This window comes from Podarcis bocagei (genome assembly GCF_964188305.1).
Source record: "Podarcis bocagei genome assembly, chromosome: 1".
Lineage (NCBI taxonomy): Eukaryota > Metazoa > Chordata > Lepidosauria > Squamata > Lacertidae > Podarcis > Podarcis bocagei.
Window position 1 is genome coordinate 68814106 of NC_138125.1, and position 21560 is coordinate 68835665.

The 21560-nt window shown below is 45.1% G+C and overlaps 1 protein-coding gene across 5 annotated transcripts in view; it reads left to right on the forward strand.

The window, feature by feature from the left end:
- The first annotated feature begins 902 nt into the window (after positions 1 to 902).
- The window catches only part of SYT9 (synaptotagmin 9), an 86276-nt gene continuing 65618 nt past the window's right edge, over positions 903 to 21560 (forward strand). For 4 of the 5 annotated variants that reach the window (XR_014009196.1, XR_014009197.1, XM_081198363.1 and 1 more), the window contains exon 1: positions 1099 to 1357. Coding sequence is in view for 3 of the 5 variants with exons in the window: in XM_081198363.1 (XP_081054489.1) it covers positions 1210 to 1357 (148 nt within the window). In the remaining 2 variants the exon portion in view is untranslated. Of the gene's footprint in view, positions 1358 to 21560 lie in introns of all 5 variants that reach the window. The other variant, XM_081198364.1, reaches the window with a different exon arrangement.

Here is a 21560-nt window from a genome sequence, read left to right on the forward strand (position 1 = left end):
CACTCATCCCCCAACACCAGTTTCTGGACACAGCCCAGGAGAAAGGAGCGGAACCCCCATATAACAGTGCCCCCAGCTCCCAGCCCCTCTCGACGATTTATATTGTCTATCACAATTTATATCGTGCTCTGAACACTCTGTTAAAAGTGGAAAGGCAAAGTATAAATTGGGGAAATAAATAAGCGTACCGTGCCTCCATGTGACCCAACATAACCTGAAAATACATGGTATTACTTAGCAGTATGTATGCACCAGCATGTGAAACTACTTCATGCTATTTCACAAAATGGGGGGGGGGGCACTAGCAGGTGGTAAGATTCCTCTGGGGCACCAGCTGGTACTTTAAAGTAAGGATTAGCAGGTATATGTGTGCAGTTGAACCAGTTGGAAAATACTTAACCTATTTTGATCAAATGAAAAACAACCTCATGTGCGGCAAATTTTGTCTGTTTCAGTCCCCCCAACACTTAGCAAAATGAAACTGAGGGAGGCGGAGAACCTGTGTGTGAAGGAAAACTGTGTTGCGAAAAGGAAACTTTTTGTGAGAGAATTGTTTTTAAAAGCACCAAGATTAGGAATCAGCTTTGCTTTATTTGCCTTAAGAAAACAGCACTTTCTCTTCATGTGGCTCCCCAAGTACTTGAGGAGAGGCAGCTGCTCCACGTGTGTGCTCAGAACGTCAGGTCTCCAGGGAAATGTTGTTCCAGAAAAAGAAGGGCGGGGAAAGAAATGCGATAGCTGACAATCTTCGGGAAGGGGAGACACGGGGAAACGCCGAGCTTGCCTCAGCCTGGGCGCTGAGCGGAAGGAGGCGCCTTCCCTATTGGCGCCGGGCTGCTGCAGTGAGGCTCGCGGCCGCCAGGGAGAGCCGTTCGGGCGCCGCCTGGAGCCGAGCGAGGCGCGGCTGGCTGGGCGCCTGGCTTTGCGCGCAACTGGTGGCGGGGTCCTCCTTCTCCTCCTCGTCCGGGCGGGGTGGTCACGCCCGGCGGTGGCGGCTCCTGCACAGTGCCGAGGCCGGCCAGGCGAAGTTGGGCAGCGGCGAGGAGGGGCGGCGTTGCTGCTGCTGCTGCTGCTCCCTCTTCCCAGTATGCCGGCGTCTCCCCAGTTGCCTCGGCGGCGACGGCAAGCGGGCGGCCGGCAGCGGCAGCCGAAGAAGCGCGTGTGAGCGACCGGAGAGCTCCTCTCCACTCACAAGGATGCTGGGGGGCGATGCCTGGCGGCAGGGAGGACGAGATTTGCCAGAAAGCGCTGAAGCTGCTGGTCGAGCTCTGCTCCGACGGGACGGTGGAGAACGACCGCTGCCTCGAGTTCAACTACTACCTGCGGGACAGCGGCAGACCCCGGCCCACAGACTCCGGTAAGCGCCGCGATCCTGGGGGGGGGGGGGCCGGGAAGGAACTTCAGCGGGACAAGGGGCTTCAGTTCCCTCGTCGGAAATCTATAGGCATCCATCGCAGGCTGGGTTTGGAGAGGTGGCGCGTCAGTGATCGCCCGATCCCATCCCTCCATTTTTCAGAAATCTCCCTCTGCCCTGATTTTGAGGCGACCAGGACTTTACTCCTAAATGGTGAGGCCGGGGTTGATGTTCCCGGTCTGTGCAGCCAGAGAGCACGCGTCCTCCTAGACGCAGCGCCCAACCCTAGTCACATTTAGGCGCCAAACCCATTGTTTCAATGGAATCTTATGTGCTGATTTGCATGGATGCAGAAATGAATCCTGTTGATTTTCACAGAACTTGCTCTTGAGCATAGCTTTAGAATCATGGGTTTGCATTCTGATATTGGACCTGCTCACTCAGAGAGAAGCCCTGGGAGTTGAGTGAGAGTTGTTCCCATGTAACACGTGTGTGTGTACAGCGTTGCAGAGATGGTCATCGGGCAGAGTTAAAGTACCATCTCTGAACTATTTTTAGATCCTGTGAATTTCTATTGCTGCTGTAAGACCAGCACGTATGCAGGACTGTCGGAATAACCACATCTCCAGGAACCAAATCATGGCTGTGGCTCTGGTTGAACTCAGAGTGGGACCAGGGCGGTGTGTTCAAAAGGCATCCCATGCTGGGTAGCTCTTAAGCTATTCAGATCTTACAGGAATTGTTTCTTTGCCTTGCTTACACAAGCACGCGCACGTGCACAACAATCAAATAAAATGTGACAGAGCGTTAAATTGCTCTTCTATATCTCCTACGAGTAATATAAGCATTTTGCAATATAACACATCTCTATACCTTTGGTTTTATTATGGAAATCAACTGGCAGCATACCTTGTTTTCTTTAAAACATGTTTCAGGGGCAGGGGCTGATTGTATTGGGACTAACGGAGCAAAGGGATGCTACCACCGTTTAATTAGTTGTAATCCTTTCGCTGGGTAGCGTAGAAGTTGCTTGCTTCCTGAGCTATTTGAAAGCTAGCAGCTAACTTTGGTAAGTTCATTTGATCAGGATTTAAGTGAGGTGGGCATGCTGAATTGTTAAACTGATAGGTGCTTCTGTTCTGTCTTGAAATGACTACTGAGCTCTGATCCTGAGCATACTTGTTTGGAAATAAGTCCTACTGAAATCACAGAGGATTGACTTGTGCATAAACACATTTAAGATGTTGCAGGGTGGAAGGTAGAGGCAGGATGTTATACTTTGCAGCAGATGGGTTTTTACGTTATTGCTTTTCTTAGGAACAATCCCATACTATGTCCCATGGTTGCATTTTTTATTCGCCGACAAGCTTTTGAGTCCCCTCCCTCTTGTTTCCTACCAGAGAGACTGCATACCAGCCTTTGGGGCTGATTATGGGATTTATGTTGGATTATGTCTTTAGTGCAGTGCCTTTGGTTTCTTTTTGATAAACGTTCTGATTTAAATGTTTCTTTCTTAAAGAAGCACCTCCAGCTGCTTTGGTTCTGCTCTACTTTCTGTAAGAATGTTGACCCATTCTGTGGCTGCTGAAGAAGATCAGAGATCTTCCTGATCCAAATATGCACATGTATCAAGATAAATCACCAAAGGCCTAAGCTAAATCTGCGTTGTTTCTCTGCGTGAAATTTTACCTAGTGCACATGCAGCTCCCAAGCACAAGTCTTTAGTCCGTATTGCTCTTCAGCCCATTTGCACTGGAAGCATAACTGTTCACAGGGCTAGCGTAGATCATGCATCTAACACAATATGATGCACATGAAGTGCTCTCATTGTATATAATACCTGCCTCGGCTTTTCTGATGATTACTTTACTAATAAGCTGTGAGTATGGGAAGCTATGAAGAAGTGCCTCCTTAGTGGCATTTACATTCTTCTGAAACTGGGGGTTACTAACTACAAAGTTTATTCTGCTGAACTTAGCGGGACTTCAAGGGGAAATTTTTTTGGACCACACTGTTGAAGTCATCCGATTTACTTACAAATGGCGCCCTGCAACAAAATGTTACAGTGTGCCACAGGTGTTACCAGGGCCTGTGGCTAAGTAGAATGGGGGGGGGGTTAACATCGAATACAGGAGTCCCTCCCTGTTGTAACTTGGAACTTGATTCATGTATGTTCTATTTATATTGTTAGTTCTTGGACATTTAAAGGGGAATGCAAGTCAATTGAACTGATGGATTTGGCCTGGAATGAGGCTCCAGAGGGAAACTTAAGGAGCTGGATTTTTACTTCAACCTGAGATGTATAGGGTATTTTTGACTGGAAATCCAAAGCAGCCTCAGTAGTTCTGTCCAGCAATGTTAACAGAAGACTACTGTGTCCCGTAAGTCTTCAGTGAGGATTCAACACTGAACTGCACTCCATATTTCTCAAGCCAACCAGCAATGTGGGAATAAAGGCAATGGATAATACTGCAGCAGTGCTGTTGAAAACTGCTCATTTAGCTCGAATCCAACCTTCAATTGGGGTCTAATACTCCTGGACATCACTACAGATTTGTTGTAGATCACTCAGAGCCTAAGCTGCAGTATTTCACGTGAACTACACTGCAGGCCTGTCATAAACCATTTCCTCATCCACAGCCTTTCCAACTTGCAATATGGTGACGATGAGTTGCATTTGGAGAAGGTGGGATGTGGTAGCTACACTGGTGTCCAATCCTGGTTACACGGAAACCTTGGATTTCTCCATTGGTTTCTTTGGGAAGCTCTCACTTCTTCTGTTCCTAACAACATTTAAAAATAGCTTCTCGGTGTGAACCAGCAAATGAATTCTCTTTAGACTATGAGAAGATTCTCTCTACGCTTCTCGTATCTGTGTCTGTTTTTCCTCATTCCTTTTAGAGGATGAAGGAGAAAGTGACAAGTAGACTGAAGGACAATGGAGGAAAAGACCTAATGATATTACTGTGTACCTTCTACTCTCTCCCTTAATCTTCTTGCCTTGTTTCTCAGCTAGCTGATCAGCAGTTCTTGAAGCTGAGCAGCCATGTCCATTTTCTTTTCCAATTTTCTGTGGCTATTGAACATGTTCTGTGTTGGGCTGTTCTTGGGTTCCCTGCCTGCCCTGGGGGTGCTTTTCTTCTAAACATTTTTTGTACATCTGCAAACCTTGAGGTTTCCTTAAAACTGCTGATACCTCCTCTTGTGTGTGGATGCCCCCATTTTAGCTAAATAAGAATTGGCACTCAACCCTGAATCTTGGAAACAGAGTAAATACTTTTCTTTATGGCGAGTCAGAAGCAAATTAGGTTCCACTGATTTTACTGTACAGTTGTGCCCACAGTTTTATCATTTGATGCTGAGTGGCTGCTACATTATACAAATTCTTCACTATTTTATAATCCATTGGTATTCACCTGCTGGGTAGAGAGGCACACTGGGTAGTGGACTGACCTTTGGTGGGTTGCAACAGCAACATTACCACTGTACAAGTATATAGTGTGGAATTAAAAATAGGGTCTTTTTGCATCTTTGGGCTAAAGGTGGATCCTTGTTCTCAAAAGGTTCAGGACCATTTGATTTAGTGAATACGGCCTGTGAGTATGTATGCAAAAGTGATCAATCCATGGAGATGTTTTCTAGATCACCAGTGAATGCACACCTGTGCATTTGTGGCACATTGACAACATTACAAGAACTAACTTTTCTCCATTTTAACTAAGCTTCCTTGTCTGGTCATCCAGAAACAACAGTTATTTGCCACAAGCAGTCGATTAATTGGTTATTCACAAACCAAACTTATTTTGTTGAGCCATTTCCTGCATTAAAATTGAAGTAGAATAAGTTAAGTTTTAGTAGGGTTTACACAACCTTTATTTAAAATAATATTAAGCATTTCAAGTAAGAGCACTTAAACATAAAGTTAAACCTAAGTTGGCAGGTGTAAAACAATTTGAGCATGGGCTTCACAAGTTAAACTATAGCTATTTAGTTTGTACTTGGTGTGATTGATAGAAATCTGTCAAAAGGAATTCATAGAAATACCATTTCACTTGTTCTTTGTCGTGCTCCTGAGTTCCAAGTGACATTTCTGAGATGTCCAGGATGCTTTTCACTTGGACTGCACTTAAAGGCTTTCTCTGCCATCCACAGTGCTCTTGTACATACAGCTTTAGCCATATCCTAGTGAGGATATTGGTATTGCTTCAGTCAGCTGCAATATAAGTTAGCTGAGTTTTAAAACCTTTGATAGCTTGTAGTTGCAGGCAAGAGGGTCCCATCGATAATGTAAGCTGGGGTATAGATTTTACAAATATGAGGTGGTTATTGGAGAACAAATAATGAGGTGGTGTCTCACAAGTAGCATGTGGTTAATAACAGCTTCCAACATGCCCTATCTGCAACTGAAAAAGGATGGAGGCACAAGTCCACCCACATTCATGTGATTATGATTATAACCTGTTAATAGTACTGCTAGTTTAAGAAGGAGGAAAGGGTCAATCCAATTCATCTCATCAGCAAATTCACGATATATCGCCAGCTAAACATTGCGATACCTCAGTATATCACCGTGTCTGAAATAAGGTTGGAGCTTATAATAATCTGGGGAAATATTTTTTAAATAATAAAAATCTAAATTTGATGCCTATACCGTATTTTTCTCCCTATAGGACACACTTTTTCCACTCCAAAAATGAAGGGGAAATCTGGGTGCATACTATGGGGCGAATGCAGGCTTTTGCTGAAGCTTGGAGAGCGAGAGGGGTCGGTGCGCACCGACCCCTCTCGCTCTCCAGGCTTCAGGAACACATCCGCAGCCTAGGCAGCCCTACGGGAGGTCCGGCAGGGATGTCTAGGCTGCGGATAGCAGCCTGCTGCCCAGCGCGAGGAGCGCCCTGAAGCAGAGCGCCCCCCGCGCCAGGCAGACATCCGCAGCGTGGGGAGCCTTGCAGGAGTTCCCCGCAAGGCTCCCCACGCTGCGGATAGCAGCCTGCTGCCCGGCGGGCGGGGCGCCCTGAAGCAGAGCGCCCCCCGCGCCAGGCAGACATCCGCAGCGTGGGGAGCCTTGCAGGAGTTCCCCGCAAGGCTCCCCACGCTGCGGATAGCAGCCTGCCGCCCGGCGGGCAGGGCGCCCTGAAGCAGAGCGCCCCCTGTGCCAAGCAGACATCCGCAGCGTGGGGAGTCTTGCAGGAGTTCCCCGCAAGGCTCCCCACGCTGCGGATAGCAGCCTGCTGCCCAGCGCGAGGGGCGCCCTGAAGCAGAGTGCCCCCCGTGCCAGGCAGACATCCGCAGCGTGGGGAGCCTTGTAGGAGTTCCCCGCAAGGCTCCCCACGCTGCGGATAGCAGCCTGCTGCCCAGCGCGAGGGGCGCCCTGAAGCAGAGCGCCCCCCGCACCAGGCAGACATCCACAGCATGGGGAGCCTTGCAGGAGGTCCCCGCAAGGCTCCCCGCGCTGCGGATAGCAGCCTGCCGCCCGGCGCGAGAGGCGCCCTGAAGCAGAGCGCCCCCCGCGCCAGGCAGACATCCGCAGCGTGGGGAGCCTTGCAGGAGTTCCCCGCAAGGCTCCCCACGCTGCGGGTAGCAGCCTGCCGCCCGGCGCGAAGGGCGCCCTGAAGCAGAGCGCCCCCCGCGCCAGGCAGACATCCGCAGCGTGGGGCGCCTTGCAGGAGTTCCCCGCAAGGCTCCCCACGCTGCGGATAGCAGCCTGCCACCCCGCGGGGGGGGGGGCGCCCTGATGCAGAGCGCCCCTCGCGCGGGGCAGACATCAGCCAGCCCCACAAGCTTGGGGGACAGCAGGGAGGCGCAGCGCCGCCATCCCGCTGTTCCTCGGCCTGGTTCTGTTTCCCTGACCTGCTTTTTTTTGGGGGGGGGGAATAAAGGGGGGAAATTCCTTTATTTCCCCCCCCCAAAAAAAAAACTAGGTGCGTCCTATGGGACGGAGCGTCCTATGGGATGAAAAATACGGTAATTAAATGAAAATTTACTCAGCGATAACATCCTTAACTAAACCATTAAAGATTTCTGGAGAATATATTACTGTTCTGTTAAGGGTTTTATATACCCATAGTAATACCTTGAACTTGGCCCTGTAACAGACTTGGACCTGGTGTAGATCAGTGCTAGAAAGCCTGGTCTAGGTGCCACATGTCGCCTGAAAACTAGGTTACAGATGGCCATCCAACCTCTCCTTAAAAACTTCCAATGGAGGAGAGTGTACCACCTACCAAGGGAGTCCTTTCCACTGTTGAACAGCTCTTTCTGTCAGAAAGTTCTTCCTGTTGTTTAGTCAGAATCGCCTTTCTTGTCACTTGGAACCATTCATTCGGGTCCTCCCCCTCCAGAGCAGGAGAATACATGCTGCCTCCATCTTCCAGGTGACACCCCCTCAGATATTTGAAGGTGGCCACTCTTATCTCCTCTCAATCTCTTTTCCAGGCTAAACATACCCAGCTCCCTCAACCGTTCCCCACAAGGCTGGGTTTCCAAGACCCATGATCATCTTGGTTGCCCTCCTCTGCACGTGTTCCAGCTTATTTATATCCTTCTTAAATTGTGGCATCCAGAACTGGACACAGTACTCCAGGTGTGGTCTGACCAAGGCAAAATAGAGCGGGTGGCACTGTGGTCTAAACCACAGAGCCTAGGGCTTGCCGATCAGAAGGTCGAATGCCCGTGACAGGTGAGCTCCCGTTGCTCGGTCCCTGCTCCTGCCAACCTAGCAGTTTGAAAGCATGTCAAAGTGCAAGTAGATAAATAGGTACCGCTCTGGCAGGAAGGTAAATGGCGTTTCCGTGCGCTGCTCTGTTTCACCAGAAGTGGCTTAGTCATGCTGGCCACATGGCCTGGAAGCTGTATGCTGGCTCCCTCAGCCAATAAAGCGAGATGAGCGCCGCAACCCCAGAGTTGTCCACGACTGGACCTAATGGTCAGGGTCCCTTTACCTTCATGACACTATATTTCTGTTGATGCAGCCTAGTATAGCATTAGCTTTTTTGCTGCTGCATCACACTGTTGACTCATGTTAAGCCTGTGGTCTATTAAGACCCCTAGATCCTTTTCAGAACAGAATCTGGAGCCAAGCCACACTGATCTTAAAATGAAGAACGGAATCTTCTCCTACAGCACTGCTGAGGAACAAAAATTCCAATAAGCAAAGTTTCTTTTTCTGCCAATAAGCTCCACACTGTGGCTCTTGCTAGGCAGAGTAGAGACCCTGATACCGTTCTTAGCTGGATATCGAGCTGGGTCTCTATTCTGCCAGCAAGAGGCAAGGTGTGTGCCTCAAAGCAACGTGAATCTTATGGGGAGAAAATAAACTTTTTTTGCTGATCAAAATCTCCCTGCCTCAGCAAGGAAGCCTATTGTTATGCTGGGTCTGTCTCTAGCAAGAGGCATGGGGCTTGCACCTTGCAGATTGTGCAGGCAGAAAGCAGCTTTTACTGCAAAGTAAAGCCCTTTAGGCAGCTGAGTGGTGGCAGGGGCTTATGCCTTGCAGATGGGCAGGCAGGAAATGGCCATTTACTTTGCAGTAAAGTGCTGCTTTACAGAGTGAAAAAATATGAAACCTTTATTGCGGTCTGAAGTTCATACCGATAAGAGACAAAATAACGATATATCACCCACCCTAACTTTCCTGTGACAGCCCTTAAGATATTTGAAGATGGCTATCACATCTCCTCTTCTCCAGGCTAAATGTACCTGTGTTGACTGTGTTTGGTGCTGTTTGCCTGGCTTATATTATATTATTGGGGGTTGTACACGCAGTCCTCATAGAGTGTGGACATTCAGCTAAGAGCCCTATGTATGCAGGACCTCGTTGCATCTTCCAGTACAGAAATATGCACAGGCCTTGTTTGCTGTGGATGCCAGGGCTTAATAAAACCATGTATAAATACAACCTTCTGGGGTGGTTCTTGACACATTGCTTTCCTAAATAATGAGATACACTTCTGTGCTTTCAAAGTAAAATCTATGCATTCACATGGTTTTATATTTGTTGCTATACATGAAGTGATATGTACATGTTTTAGGACTTTGTATTTAACTCACTTTTCAGTGCTTGAAATATCACTGTGTGAAGAACACATTAAAAGAAATCCCTGTGCTGTGTGCTTTTCTGGCCATGAAGTTGAATGTCTCATCCTAGTTGGAAAACAATATATTGAGTTTACAAAAAAAAAGGGAAGGTAGTGTTCTCTGTAGCTTGGCAGAAACCCATCAATAGTAGACAGGCCAAAGACAGCTTGATTTATTCAGACAAGCCGTCTCATTGAGTTAGTAGAAGGCAATTAATGGGCTCTGAAGAATGTCTCTTCAGGTTTTCGAGGACTGGAAGAATGGTGGCAACAGCATGGAGCCAACTGAGGAAAAAAATACCTTTCTAATTAGTAGCTTGACTCCAACATTATTAATATTTTAGCTTAATGCAGGTAAAAATGTTTGCATTAGGAGATTTGGTCATTATAGGGAAGGTTGCTAAGAAGTATATAAGATGGTTGATGTTTCAGATGAATAAAATAAATGAAGAGCAAGCATTTTTACTACTGTTTTACACACTGCACATAGTGAGTTCTCAGTTAAATCAATACTTCATTTAAAGCCCATGGTTTCCTGAGTGAGAATGAGCCTCCGTACAAGCAAGCGCCCCTGGCTAGGAATGTGCTTCCATATGTATGGCAGGGTGGATGCATGTATGGAAAACCTGTTTCACTTCCACATGCCCTTACAGGATCCTTCACTGTGCAGAAAATGTGTATCCATATCTTAATGCAGTGCTTTTTTACCTGGGGGAATGCAGGGGGACGCATACCCCTAAACATTTTGTGAATCTAAGTTTGGCCTCATTGAGGGACAGTATTTCAATATGAGCAGGAAAATGAGAGTACCCCTAAACATTTTTTTTTTTAGCACTGGCTTAATGTAAAACGATTTATTTGATTTGTTATATTTCTTTGATTAGTGTATATATTTCTCATTCAGATGAATCCCAATAAATCCCAATTGTAAATCCCAATTTACAAACAAGGAATAACAATAACATGATGGAACGTAATCGAACATCACAAATACAGCATAAATCATATAGCATAATTAACAGATCATCGGTGAAACAGTTACACTCTATAAAACGCTGTTAACAAAGCGGCACCTAAAAGAATAAGTCAAACATCACAATTAAAGCAAAAGTCATATTATGCATTTAGCAAATCAATACAGCATTTGTAATCTATAAAACAATACTAACAACATTAACAATATAGCAGCCAAAAAAGAAACAAAGCACTGTTAAGTTCATACAGACACTCTCTGCGCCCCATGACTCATAAACTATCACTCTATTTATCTCATTAAAACACATCCACATGATGCCTGTGGCAGCAGCTCCCTTCTGAAGGTTCTTCAGGCTGGAGGTGGGGCAGCACAAGTGAAACCACCCACCTGCTGATGGCAAACAAGAGTATCTTTCCCTTCACAGTGCTTCCTCTGGAAACAGCTCCATTATGAAGGCTCCCGGGGCTGGAGAATAGGCAAGGCAGGTAGGAAAAGCCATTACCTGCTGGCCAACACAGAGTCCTACAGCATGTGACCCTAGCAGCAGGCAGCACTATGGCAATGCACTACTGTTAAGCTGTCATTTCCCTTGTAAATATTGACCAGCTATGTCTGAAATATGATGAGTACAGATTCAGCCTAACTGATCTTGAAGCATCAGTTTGTTTTTACAGAAATGAAGAAATGTAGCACTGTCATTGAGCTGGTTTCAACATATAGTTTATCATGATGGGAATGAGTTGCACTAAGCCTCAGTCTCATTTCCCCCCTGCTTCTGATCACAAGATCAAAAGCTTTCGTTTCAGATTAGCCACAGCTTGTCATTTTGTCCGAACCCAATAAACTGTAGTTAGTCTAAACTATGGTTTGTTTGAAATAAGCCAATTTTAAAGGTGTTGGCTGGTCAAGGAAAAGTCTCAGGTAATTTATCTGATTTTTTTTACATTTATATCCTCTCTCTTTTTCCGTCATGGAGCCCAAGGCAGTGTACATGTGGTTCCCAGGAAGTCTCCCATAGATCACATCCAACCCTGCTTAGCTTCAGCAAGGTGGTAACCTCATATGCAGCTTCGCACCATGCCCTGGGATGTTGTGTGTTTACCCCTCTAAGTTAATTGCATCGGTGCAAGAGCTGTAGTTACAGTAGAAGCTTCTATCAGCTTTTTAAATGGTCAGAGTCCATAGTGCCATGTCGAATGTGCCCCTTGTGGAAGATGAGGGCTGCCTTCCATGTGGGCAAACTTCTGGGAGTTGCATGACAGTGCTGGGGGGGGGGGCGCAGAGGCAAAATGGGTGGAGCAGCAGATATGTTACTTTTTCATGGTAGGCTTCTACATACACACACACACACACACACACACATTGCCCTCCATGCAGGCAAGCAAGAGACATTTTCAAAGAGTACACTTTAGTCAAGCAAAGGTACTCAAGAGAGAGTGGAACAGCAGTTGGTAAGGAGTGTAGCTGTCAGGGACTGGCTGGATGAGGAAGAGTGGTGGGAGCCAAAATATCTGATGGGAATTGGACTGCAAAACATCTGAATAACTCCAGGTTAGGGGAAGGTTGCATATTCTCTGTTTTTAAGAGCCAAACATTGCTATTGTTATTATTTACCTGGGTTTTTGGACCTCAATTTTCTGCATATTTTTTAGTTGGGGTAGAGTGGAGTGTGTGTGTGTGTGTGTGTGTGTGTGTGTGTGTTATATGGGCATTTTGTAAATTGTCCAAGTAGTAACATTTACAGGATGCCTATCTTCCTGCAAGTATCCTCAACCCCACCTGCCCAACAAATACCAGGGACATGGAGCCAGTGCAGGAACATTGAGTATGCAATGGCTGTATTCAGTGCAGTAACAGCTTCTTAAGTCCCATCTCCAGAGTGTAGGAATAACAAGGCACATAACAACCTGGAGTTATCCAGATGTTTTGCACTCCAATTCCCATCAAATAATTTGGACTACTGTGAGCGATTTCTCTAGTAATACTAGGGTAGCACCTGTTAACATTGGTGGGCATGCATGACCTGGACCAAAGGTGTGACCTGAGATTGTCAGCCATGAAAAATGGTTTTTAGCAACTGCTGCGCTCTATACACTTCCCCCAGAATGGGCCTCTTCCTTGAGAAACTAGTAAGGATCTGACCCTAGGAACTTTCCATTAAAAATTCATAAAGGTCATAGGAGACTGTGGTGAAGCCCCAGAATAGGATGAAAAGAGAGATCAGGAAATACTTATGCAGATAAGGATGATAAATAGAAAGGCCAGACCATTAATCATGCTGAATTTCATTAATGCCACACTGAGTGGAAGAATGAGACTACCAAAACCAAATAAAGCTTTCTCTTCCTTATTGCCATGCTGGGCTGCATATTTTTGAAGCCCAGAAAATAAGCCACTGGGCCCGCTGCTACTTATTTATATTAAAAACAGCTTCTGACAAATTACAGTGTAAATAGATGCTGTTGGTTTAACAGAGGATATAGGATTTTTGGAGCTTATGAGCAAAAGGAATGAAAAGTCACATTTGATCATTTATTCAAGTTAGGAGCAGATGCTTAGATCTAGGAAATTAAAAACCCCACAAAGTCAAGGATGTCAGATAGGCTCTGAATGAACTGTGTGAGACATTTTTATGCCAGTGGAATCAGGGTCTTGTCATTAATATTTTACTTGTATATGTGTGCTCTCTTTCTGCATGCAGGGCGGGCGGGGGAATAACCTAGCAGCATAAATTATCAACAGGAAAACTAAAACTGAAAACACCCTGTGTAGCATGTATTTTGAATGTTCTCTTGTTTGCACATCCTCTTACTGTATGTGTATCATATGTGCACAAAATACCTAATTCACTTTTGCTTTGCATTATGCTTGATAAAGCTAGTGGGTGGGGTGTGTTTTGCTTGATCTTGTCATAGAGCAGAATATTTCTAGCAGAGAAGCCTAGCCATATAAGTGGGGAAGAAGCTTATTCCTGTGCAACATGTGACCTGGTCCTGACTTGAGGCATATATTGCAATTCGGACACTACAGTAGTACCTCGGGTTACATACGCTTCAGGTTACAGACTCTGCTAACCCAGAAATAGTGCTTCAGGTTAAGAACTTTGCTTCAGGATGAGAACAGAAATTGTGCTCCGGCGGCGCAGCAGCAAGAGGCCCCATTAGCTAAAGTGGTGCTTCAGGTTAAGAACAGTTTCAGGTTAAGTACAGACCTCCAGAATGAATTAAGTACTTAACCCGAGGTACCACTGTAGTTGCTCTGGGGCTGTCCATTGTGTTAGTACCATTATGTAACTCTAGGGCTTTCACATTTAAATTTCAGTAAACTGGCACTCCATATTCTGGAACAGGCAAAGAACTAGGGTGGAATCTGGTGGATCATGGTTGCTGAGACTGGGAAGGTGGGTCAATAGTGAAAAGAAAAGAAAGGAAAAGAAAGAAGAGAAGAGAAGAGAAGAGAAGAGAAGAGAAGAGAAGAGAAGAGAAGAGAAGAGAAAAGCTTAGTTCAGCTGGGTCTGAAATTTACTGACTTATCAGAGCCAGATATTGGTGACTTACAAAGACAGTTTTACTGTCAGGACCATTAAAATAATGAATGTTAGGCATCCATTGATTCTGTGATATTTATGAATAAGAGCCTGGATTTTTCAAACAGGGCTTAAGTAAGGATAACCAAGTCTATGCAACCTTACACTCCCATGCCTCCCTTTGGGCAATCTGAGGGATTGCAGCTGCTGCCCCTGCCCTCTTTAGTTAGTGACTTTCCAAGAAAGCATGAGGGATCACACTTTAGATCGCCTCCTTTTAATGTGGCAGGTTGCAAGCACTTTGCCACTTTAGAAAGAAAATTGTGCTGGGGTGGGGCATGTAATTGGCTAGGACAGCTCTAGGCCACAGAGATCTAATTTGGTCCACAAGTCCATTCTCTGCAAAGCACATCCATTGGCCCCATGTGACCTGTGGGGCAGGTCAAGATGTAGCTGCAGGGGAACAATTGGGAATTGAAAGGGCACTCCCAGTTGTTCCTTAGCAAGTGGGAATCACTGATAGTGCCTATCAGCTGATCGGCACCACCACTGAGCCCATTTGAAGTTGTCCATTTGCAGGTTTGGTTTGAATTCAGTCTACACAAGCATACAGACATCCTTCACCTGCAGCTTTGAAGTCAGCTAGCTTGCCACTGGAATCATGCAGCACAATGTAGTTGCAAAGAGCTTGCAAGACGCCACTTTAAAGGAAGCAGCCTGGGCCACTTAGGACCCTCACCTTAATTTTCAAGAGGTTTGGCAGCTCAGAGGGGCATTATGTTCCTAATTAAAATCACCAGTCCAAGGGGAATTGCTCTCAATATAATATTTTCTCTCTGTGATGTTACCTCACCCTCCATGCCTATTGACTGGCTGAGATGAAGTAGAGATTAGAGGAATTAAATAATGCTGCAACAGCATAGGGAAATAATGGCTGTAAACAGTGCTGGAGTAAAAAGGATTTAGGAAAATGTTTGGGGAATAAATGCCCACAATGCCCTGAAATTGTTCCCTTGCAGACATTTGGTGTAGCCTATTTCACTTCCTTCATAGGCCTTTGTTTAATTTGAAGAATATTTAACTGGGGTTAAATCCTTAGCAAATGTGAAGCTGAAATAAGCTAAAAGAAATAACCTTTTCTTTTAAAAGATGCCTTAATTTTTAAAGAAGGAAAATATATAATATTTTATGCTTGAATAACTCAAAAGTGATTCAACTGATTTTGGTCAAACATTTTCATAACGGCATGAGCTCTTAAAGATTAATTTAAGCATGACAAATTTCAGCCGAAGGGGAAGAACATTTATAAAGTTGAGATAGCATGGAATTGTGGGTTTATAGGTGGAGTAACTCTTTCAAGCTGAGGCTTAGGATGTAGTAAGTTACCTATGATGGGACTGAATTAGGGGCACACTTACCAACATTTTGACGCCTCTGTCAAAGTGCAAATGAACTCCATAAATGACACAGACATCCTGGTTTGGTAGCATTTTATCTGTGTTGTGCACAGTTATAAAGAATTCAATGAAGTGCAGGATGGCAGCAATTGAGCATTCTGGCAAAGCTTGCAAATGAGCCGGTAGCTCTAAAATACCATAGTTTTCCCCTCCCTGTGTTTATGTAGGGCATGGATAGGCAAACTAAGGCCCAGGGGCCGGATCGGGCCCAATCGCCTTCTAAATCCGGCCTGCAGGCGGTCTGGGAATCAGCTTGTTTTCACATGAGTAGAATTTGTCCTTTTATTTAAAATGCATCTCTGGGTTATTTGTGGGGCATAGGAATTTGTTCATTCCCCCCCCCCAAAAAAAAATATATAGTCCGGCCCCCCACAAGGTCTGAGGGACAGTGGACTGGCCCCCTGCTGAAAAGGTTTAAAGGTAAAGGGACCCCTGACCATTAGGTCCAGTCATGACCAACTCTGGGGTTGCAGCGCTCATCTCGTTTTATTGGCCGAGGGAGCCGGCGAACAGCTTCCGGGTCATGTGGCCAGCATGACTAAGCCGCTTCTGGCGAACCAGAGCAGCGCACGAAAAAGCTGTTTACCTTTCCATCGGAGCGGTACCTATTTATCTACTTGCACTTTGACATGTTTTCAAACTGCTAGGTTGGCAGGAGCAAGGACCGAGCAACTGGAATTCACCCCGTCGCGGGGATTCAAACCGCCGACCTTCTGATCGGCAAGTCCTAGGCTCTGGTTTAACCCTGACCCCTAATGTAGGGCATCATCACTGATCCCAAAGGGCTACACAGATTGTATAAAACTCTCCTCTCCAACCTGTTCCACTTAATACTCCATGATGTGCTTGTCCTTCCTTCACTTTAAGCTGAAGCTTTCATTAATGACGTTGTGGTCAGACTCAAATGAAAAGAAATGGGGGGGACGGGACCGAAACACTGTACACTGAAAATATATAGGATCTAAGCTGATGCAGCAGTGAAGGTGTTAAAATATTTTCAAAATATGCATTTCTGGAAGATTTGAGTTGAAAGGAAGTGACTCATTATACATATAGAAACTAATGGGGGTGATCGTTAAAGACCCCAAATACTATAGCTGTACCCCCTATGCTATAAAACATTTAATACAGTTTTATTGTTTAACATTGGTGAATTGGAATGATTTTGTCAAATATATCTCACTGGTCCTTTTAAAACTATAATTAAATTGGGACATTTTTGACCCAGATATTGCATTAATCAGTGCTTTTTTCTGGAGGTATTCAAGCAGTACCAGTACTTTTTTCTAGAAAAAAAGCACTGGCATTAATAATATGTATTTTACAAGGGAAGGAGGGTTTAAAGCATGCCCCCAAACATGGTTCCATCATCCTTTTTTTTTTAGCCACTTAAAAGAGATATGTTCAACTTGTCTTTAACATTGTTCTTGAATTAATTGGCTACAGTGAACATTAACAGTAAAGGGACAGGCTCTTAACCTAATTAGTGTCAGTGGCTAATGTTTAAGTACTCGGGTTGCAAGGCAGAAAAAGCAGTAAATGCCAAATATCTTTGGAGACACTGGCTAAAAGATATCTGTTAATGGGGTCTTCCGGCTTCCTGCAAGCAAGGTTGGGTCCTTCTAATTACTGTTTTACATAACTGTGACAATGTGGATTTTAATGGTATTTGTGGCTTCTACCAGCAGGCTCATAACTTTCGAACAATACCATTTAACTGAGAAATGGGAAAAGCTTTGTCCTGATACTTGGGAGGAACTCTGTTTGTTTGTTTGTTTGTTTGTTTGATGTCTTTTTACTTCTCTTCTGCAATTCTGTTTTAAAAAACTAAATCATGTGGCAGCTCTGCTATGCCCTTACAGACCTGTCAGTCTGCCTCTGTTCCCCTCATCTGTCCTATGGAAGGTGGTAACAAGAGCCTAGTTTACAGGTAATGCAAGAGCTTTAAGCATTTATGGGGGGATGTCATTTGAAAAGGAATTGCTTCCGTAATTAAAATGGATGCCTAGGATGGGTGAAAGGGCTAGAGGCAGCTTCAAGGTCGAACCCAGAACAGGGCAATACAGTACCCCCCTCTCACCCAGTCCTCCTTATGTGGTCATGTGAGTAGCAGGAAAGGAGGAGGGAGCTGGTATTCAGGGATTGTTCTGGATCCACATACCCTCCAATATTCTGCGGATGAAAACAGGGAGATTTCTCACGCCCCCCCCCCCACTGAACCTCATTTGTGTTTTTTTTATAAATTTTTTTATTGATTTTACAAAATTTTTATAAACAGTACAAACAAATAGAAAGACAAACAAACATGTATAATTTCATAACCTTTTTTTCATAAACCTCACTTCTCAGACTCCCCCAAACCTCCCCTTTCTACATCCCAATTTCCAAAATTATTTCAGCAAATCCTAAACTTAATTTTATCAAATATATTTCTCCTTGCTCTTTTCTTTAACTTAATCTTTTGTCGCTGTAATCTCCTTTTCTTTCTCAAAACCTCGACATTTTAGCATTCATCAATTTTATAATAGTTCTTAAGATAAATTTTAAATTTCTTCCAATCTTCTTCCGCCGTCTCTTTCCCCTGAACACGGATTCTGCCAGTCATTTCAGCCAATGTCATATAGTCGATCACCTTCATCTGCCATTCTTCCAGGGTGGGTAGATCTTGTGTCTTCCAATACTTTGCGATGAGTATTCTTGCTGCTGTCGTAGCATACATAAAAAAAGTTCTGTCTTTCTTTGGCACCAATTGGCCGACAATGCCCAGGAGAAAGGCCTCTGGTTTTTTAGGGAAGGTACATTTAAGTACCTTTTTCATTTCATTATATATCATCTCCCAGAAAGCCTTAATCTTCGGGCACGTCCACCAAAGGTGATAGAAAGTACCTTCAGTTTCTTTACACTTCCAACACTTATTGTCAGGCCACTGAACCTCATTTGTGTCTCCCCCTCAAGCATTTCCTAACAGAAGAAGGGCAAGTGCCACCACAACTACAGCAACAGGACACAGCACACACACCTTCTACTGTCCTGAGAAAACTCCTTAAACCCAATTTTATGTTATTCTTTGCTAGATTTACAAAAAGAAAAACACACACCAATAAATACATTTTAGAAAGAGGCAGGATTAGATGCAGGCACACCAAGCATTTAATAAGCGCTCCGCTCCCCCTTTCTTTCCGCCCAGGGCAGCCCTGCCCTCTGCCTGCCCCTCAGAGCTGGCACGTCACTAGGGGCTGGGCCTCGGTGGCCAGAGCCTCTCATCCTCCTCGCCTTCTCTTCAGTAGCCACTGCTAGCTGCCCAGGGAGGAGGCTGGAAGTGGCAAGCATGGAGAGGCCACGGAGAGGCAATGGGATGCTCCTTTACAGCCACAGCCGCTGGCATCGCTTGGGACAAGTGCCAACTCATTCTCCTCCCCAAGCTCAACAGCAGTTGCACTGGCAGGGAAAATGGGGACATTAGGGGATCAAATCAGCAGCCCTGTTTAGGGAAGTTTTCAATGATGTTTTATCATTTTTTAAATATTATTATTATTATCATTAACTCTTTTGGGAGCCACCCAGAGTGGCTGGGAACACCCAGCCAGATAGGTGGGTTATAAATAATAAATTATTATTATTATTATTATTATTATTATTATTATTATTATTATTATTATTATTTTTTCTTAATTCCAGGACTGTCCCTGGAAAATCGGGACATTTGGAGGGTATGGATCCCTCTCTCCTAAATTGGCCAGAAGACAAGCCTGAGGCTGACTTTTGACTACCATTTCCTGAAAAATAAGAATAAGAATTGTATACCTCCCTTCAACTGTAAATCTCAGAGCGGTTCACCACATAAAAATACAAGATAAAAAACCACAAAATACATAGTAAAAACAAGAATTAAAACAAAATGAATGAAGGTCATGATTTTACCTACCTTCCACCTGACATCACATATGATGATGGGAAGGGGCAAGTGGGTGTGGTTTGGGAAAAACCCAAATGAATTAGGCCCACGGAGTGGATATTCCCGAACTCTGGGCTAGATGGACTAATAGTCTGAATTGGTATAAGGCAACTTCCTATATTCCTATAAGTTGTTATGTATTAAGTTTCCAAGAGGCAAAAAATATTATTTGCATTTCTATATTTCATTCGCAGGTGAATCACCTTTGCCTTGACTAAGGGTGGATTTCAGCCCTAAATGGGGTCCGCACTGCCCTTCGATCACAGCATGTTGAATCAGACCCTGTTGCAAAGAACAACTTTAATGTTCTCCCGCAGCCTCAGTACCCAGTCTGTAAAATGGGATTACAGCAACTGCTATTGGAGCATTTGCCAGCACTGTTGTAAGAACAGGCAAAGAAGATTTACAAGCACTTTGCGCATTTATATTACACAGGTGCTTATGTATTAGGTGAAATCTGCTGCGGTTAAATTACTGACCCTCCATAAGAGGAAGGGGGCATGATACTGCCGTAGTCTCTCCCAAGTCCTGCCCTGCCCCTGCTGTTCCCACCTGCCTTTTTTATGCCATCTTCAGAATAAAAGGCAACATGTTGCACAAGCCTGTGGTTCCTTTGAAAACATTTGACTCCAGAGGAGGACATCTGGGATAAATGAATTGTAAATGCTGCCATTAATTATTCATCTTAAAAACCAAAGCAAATGTCACAAGAAAATAATAATAGGAGTCAAACTGCAGGTCACATTTGTTTCCAGTATTTCTGTAGGCATGTTTGACTCCGGTTAGGCATTAGAGTTATCAAATCAATCAATTTATTTTTTACCCAGTATAAACCGAAACCACCAAAACAAAAGAAACCCAAATTAAATAGATCTCAGATTTATAATTTTCTGATCAAGTTATTAGTAAAGACAACCAGTTCAGTAAAGCTGCTCACCATCTGTTTCATCTTTTTAAGAGAGATGTCAGGGAGAAATGCCCGCCTTTAAGCCTAACCCATTGAAGTTATGATTTTTATCTTTGGGTGAGATCCTGTACTTACTTACCTGGAATCCACCCCACTGAAGCAACTGGGAGAGCAATGCAGCCCCACCCATGCCACCCCACCAGTCACTACTAACTATAACAATGGTACACCCCCCCAACCCTTTTAAAAGCAAAGGTTTTTGTGCTTTGGGAGCGATGTGTTAGCCTGTAATACAGGCACTCCTGAAAAATAATTTCATGTGGCTTGAACTCATCAGAGGATCGCCCTCTGCCTTCTCTAATGGTTCCCAATCTAGACCTCTTTGCACATGGGAACAGGATGTTGGTTTGCTTCTGTATCTGAGGATCTTCACTTGTGAAAATATGATGATCTCTCTCATCTTTAGCTTGGTTTGAAACATTTTCCTTCAGCTGACAGTGCTGGAGCAGAGTACCGTATTTTTCGCCCCATAGGACGCACCTTTTCCCCTCCAAAAATGAAGGGGAAATCTGGGTGCGTCCTATGGGGCGAATGCAGGCTTTCGCTGAAGCCTGGAGAGCGAGAGGCATCGGTGCGCACCGACCCCTCTCGCTCTCCAGGCTTCAGGAAGCTATCCGCAAGCCTTGCAAGCCCGGTGGGAGTACCCGCGGGCTCACAAGGATTGCGGGCAGCAGCCTGCAGCCCCCGCAAGTGTCCGCAAGCCTTGCGCGCCCGGCAGGAGGTCCCACCGGGTGCGCGAGGCTTGGGGCGGCAGCCTGTCGCCCGAAGCACGGGGAGCCCTCCGGAGGGCTTCCCCTGCTTCGGGCGAGTGTCTGCAAGCCTCCTGTGCCCAGCAGGAGGTCCCACCGGGTGCGCGAGGCTTGGGGCGGCAGCCTGTCGCCCGAAGCACGGGGAGCCCTCCGGAGGGCTTCCCCTGCTTCCGGCAGGTGAACGCAATGCTTGGGGCGGCAGCCAGGGCTGGGGGGGGGGGAAATAATTTTTTAAAATTCATTTTCCCCCCCAAAAATGAGGTGCGTCCTATGGGCCGGTGCGCCTTATAGGACGAAAAATACGGTATATTTATTTAGGGAGTCTCAGGGTGTATGTATATACTAGCAAAATGGTGGCATTCGCCACCAAAGCAAGTAAATCATGTTTCTCATCTCAGTGGTTTATGCTTAGTCTTATACTAAGACCAACTTTGAGAAAACAGGACCTATACGCTCCAATTGTGACTACAGACAGATCTCTGCTTTAAAATGTGAGCTGTT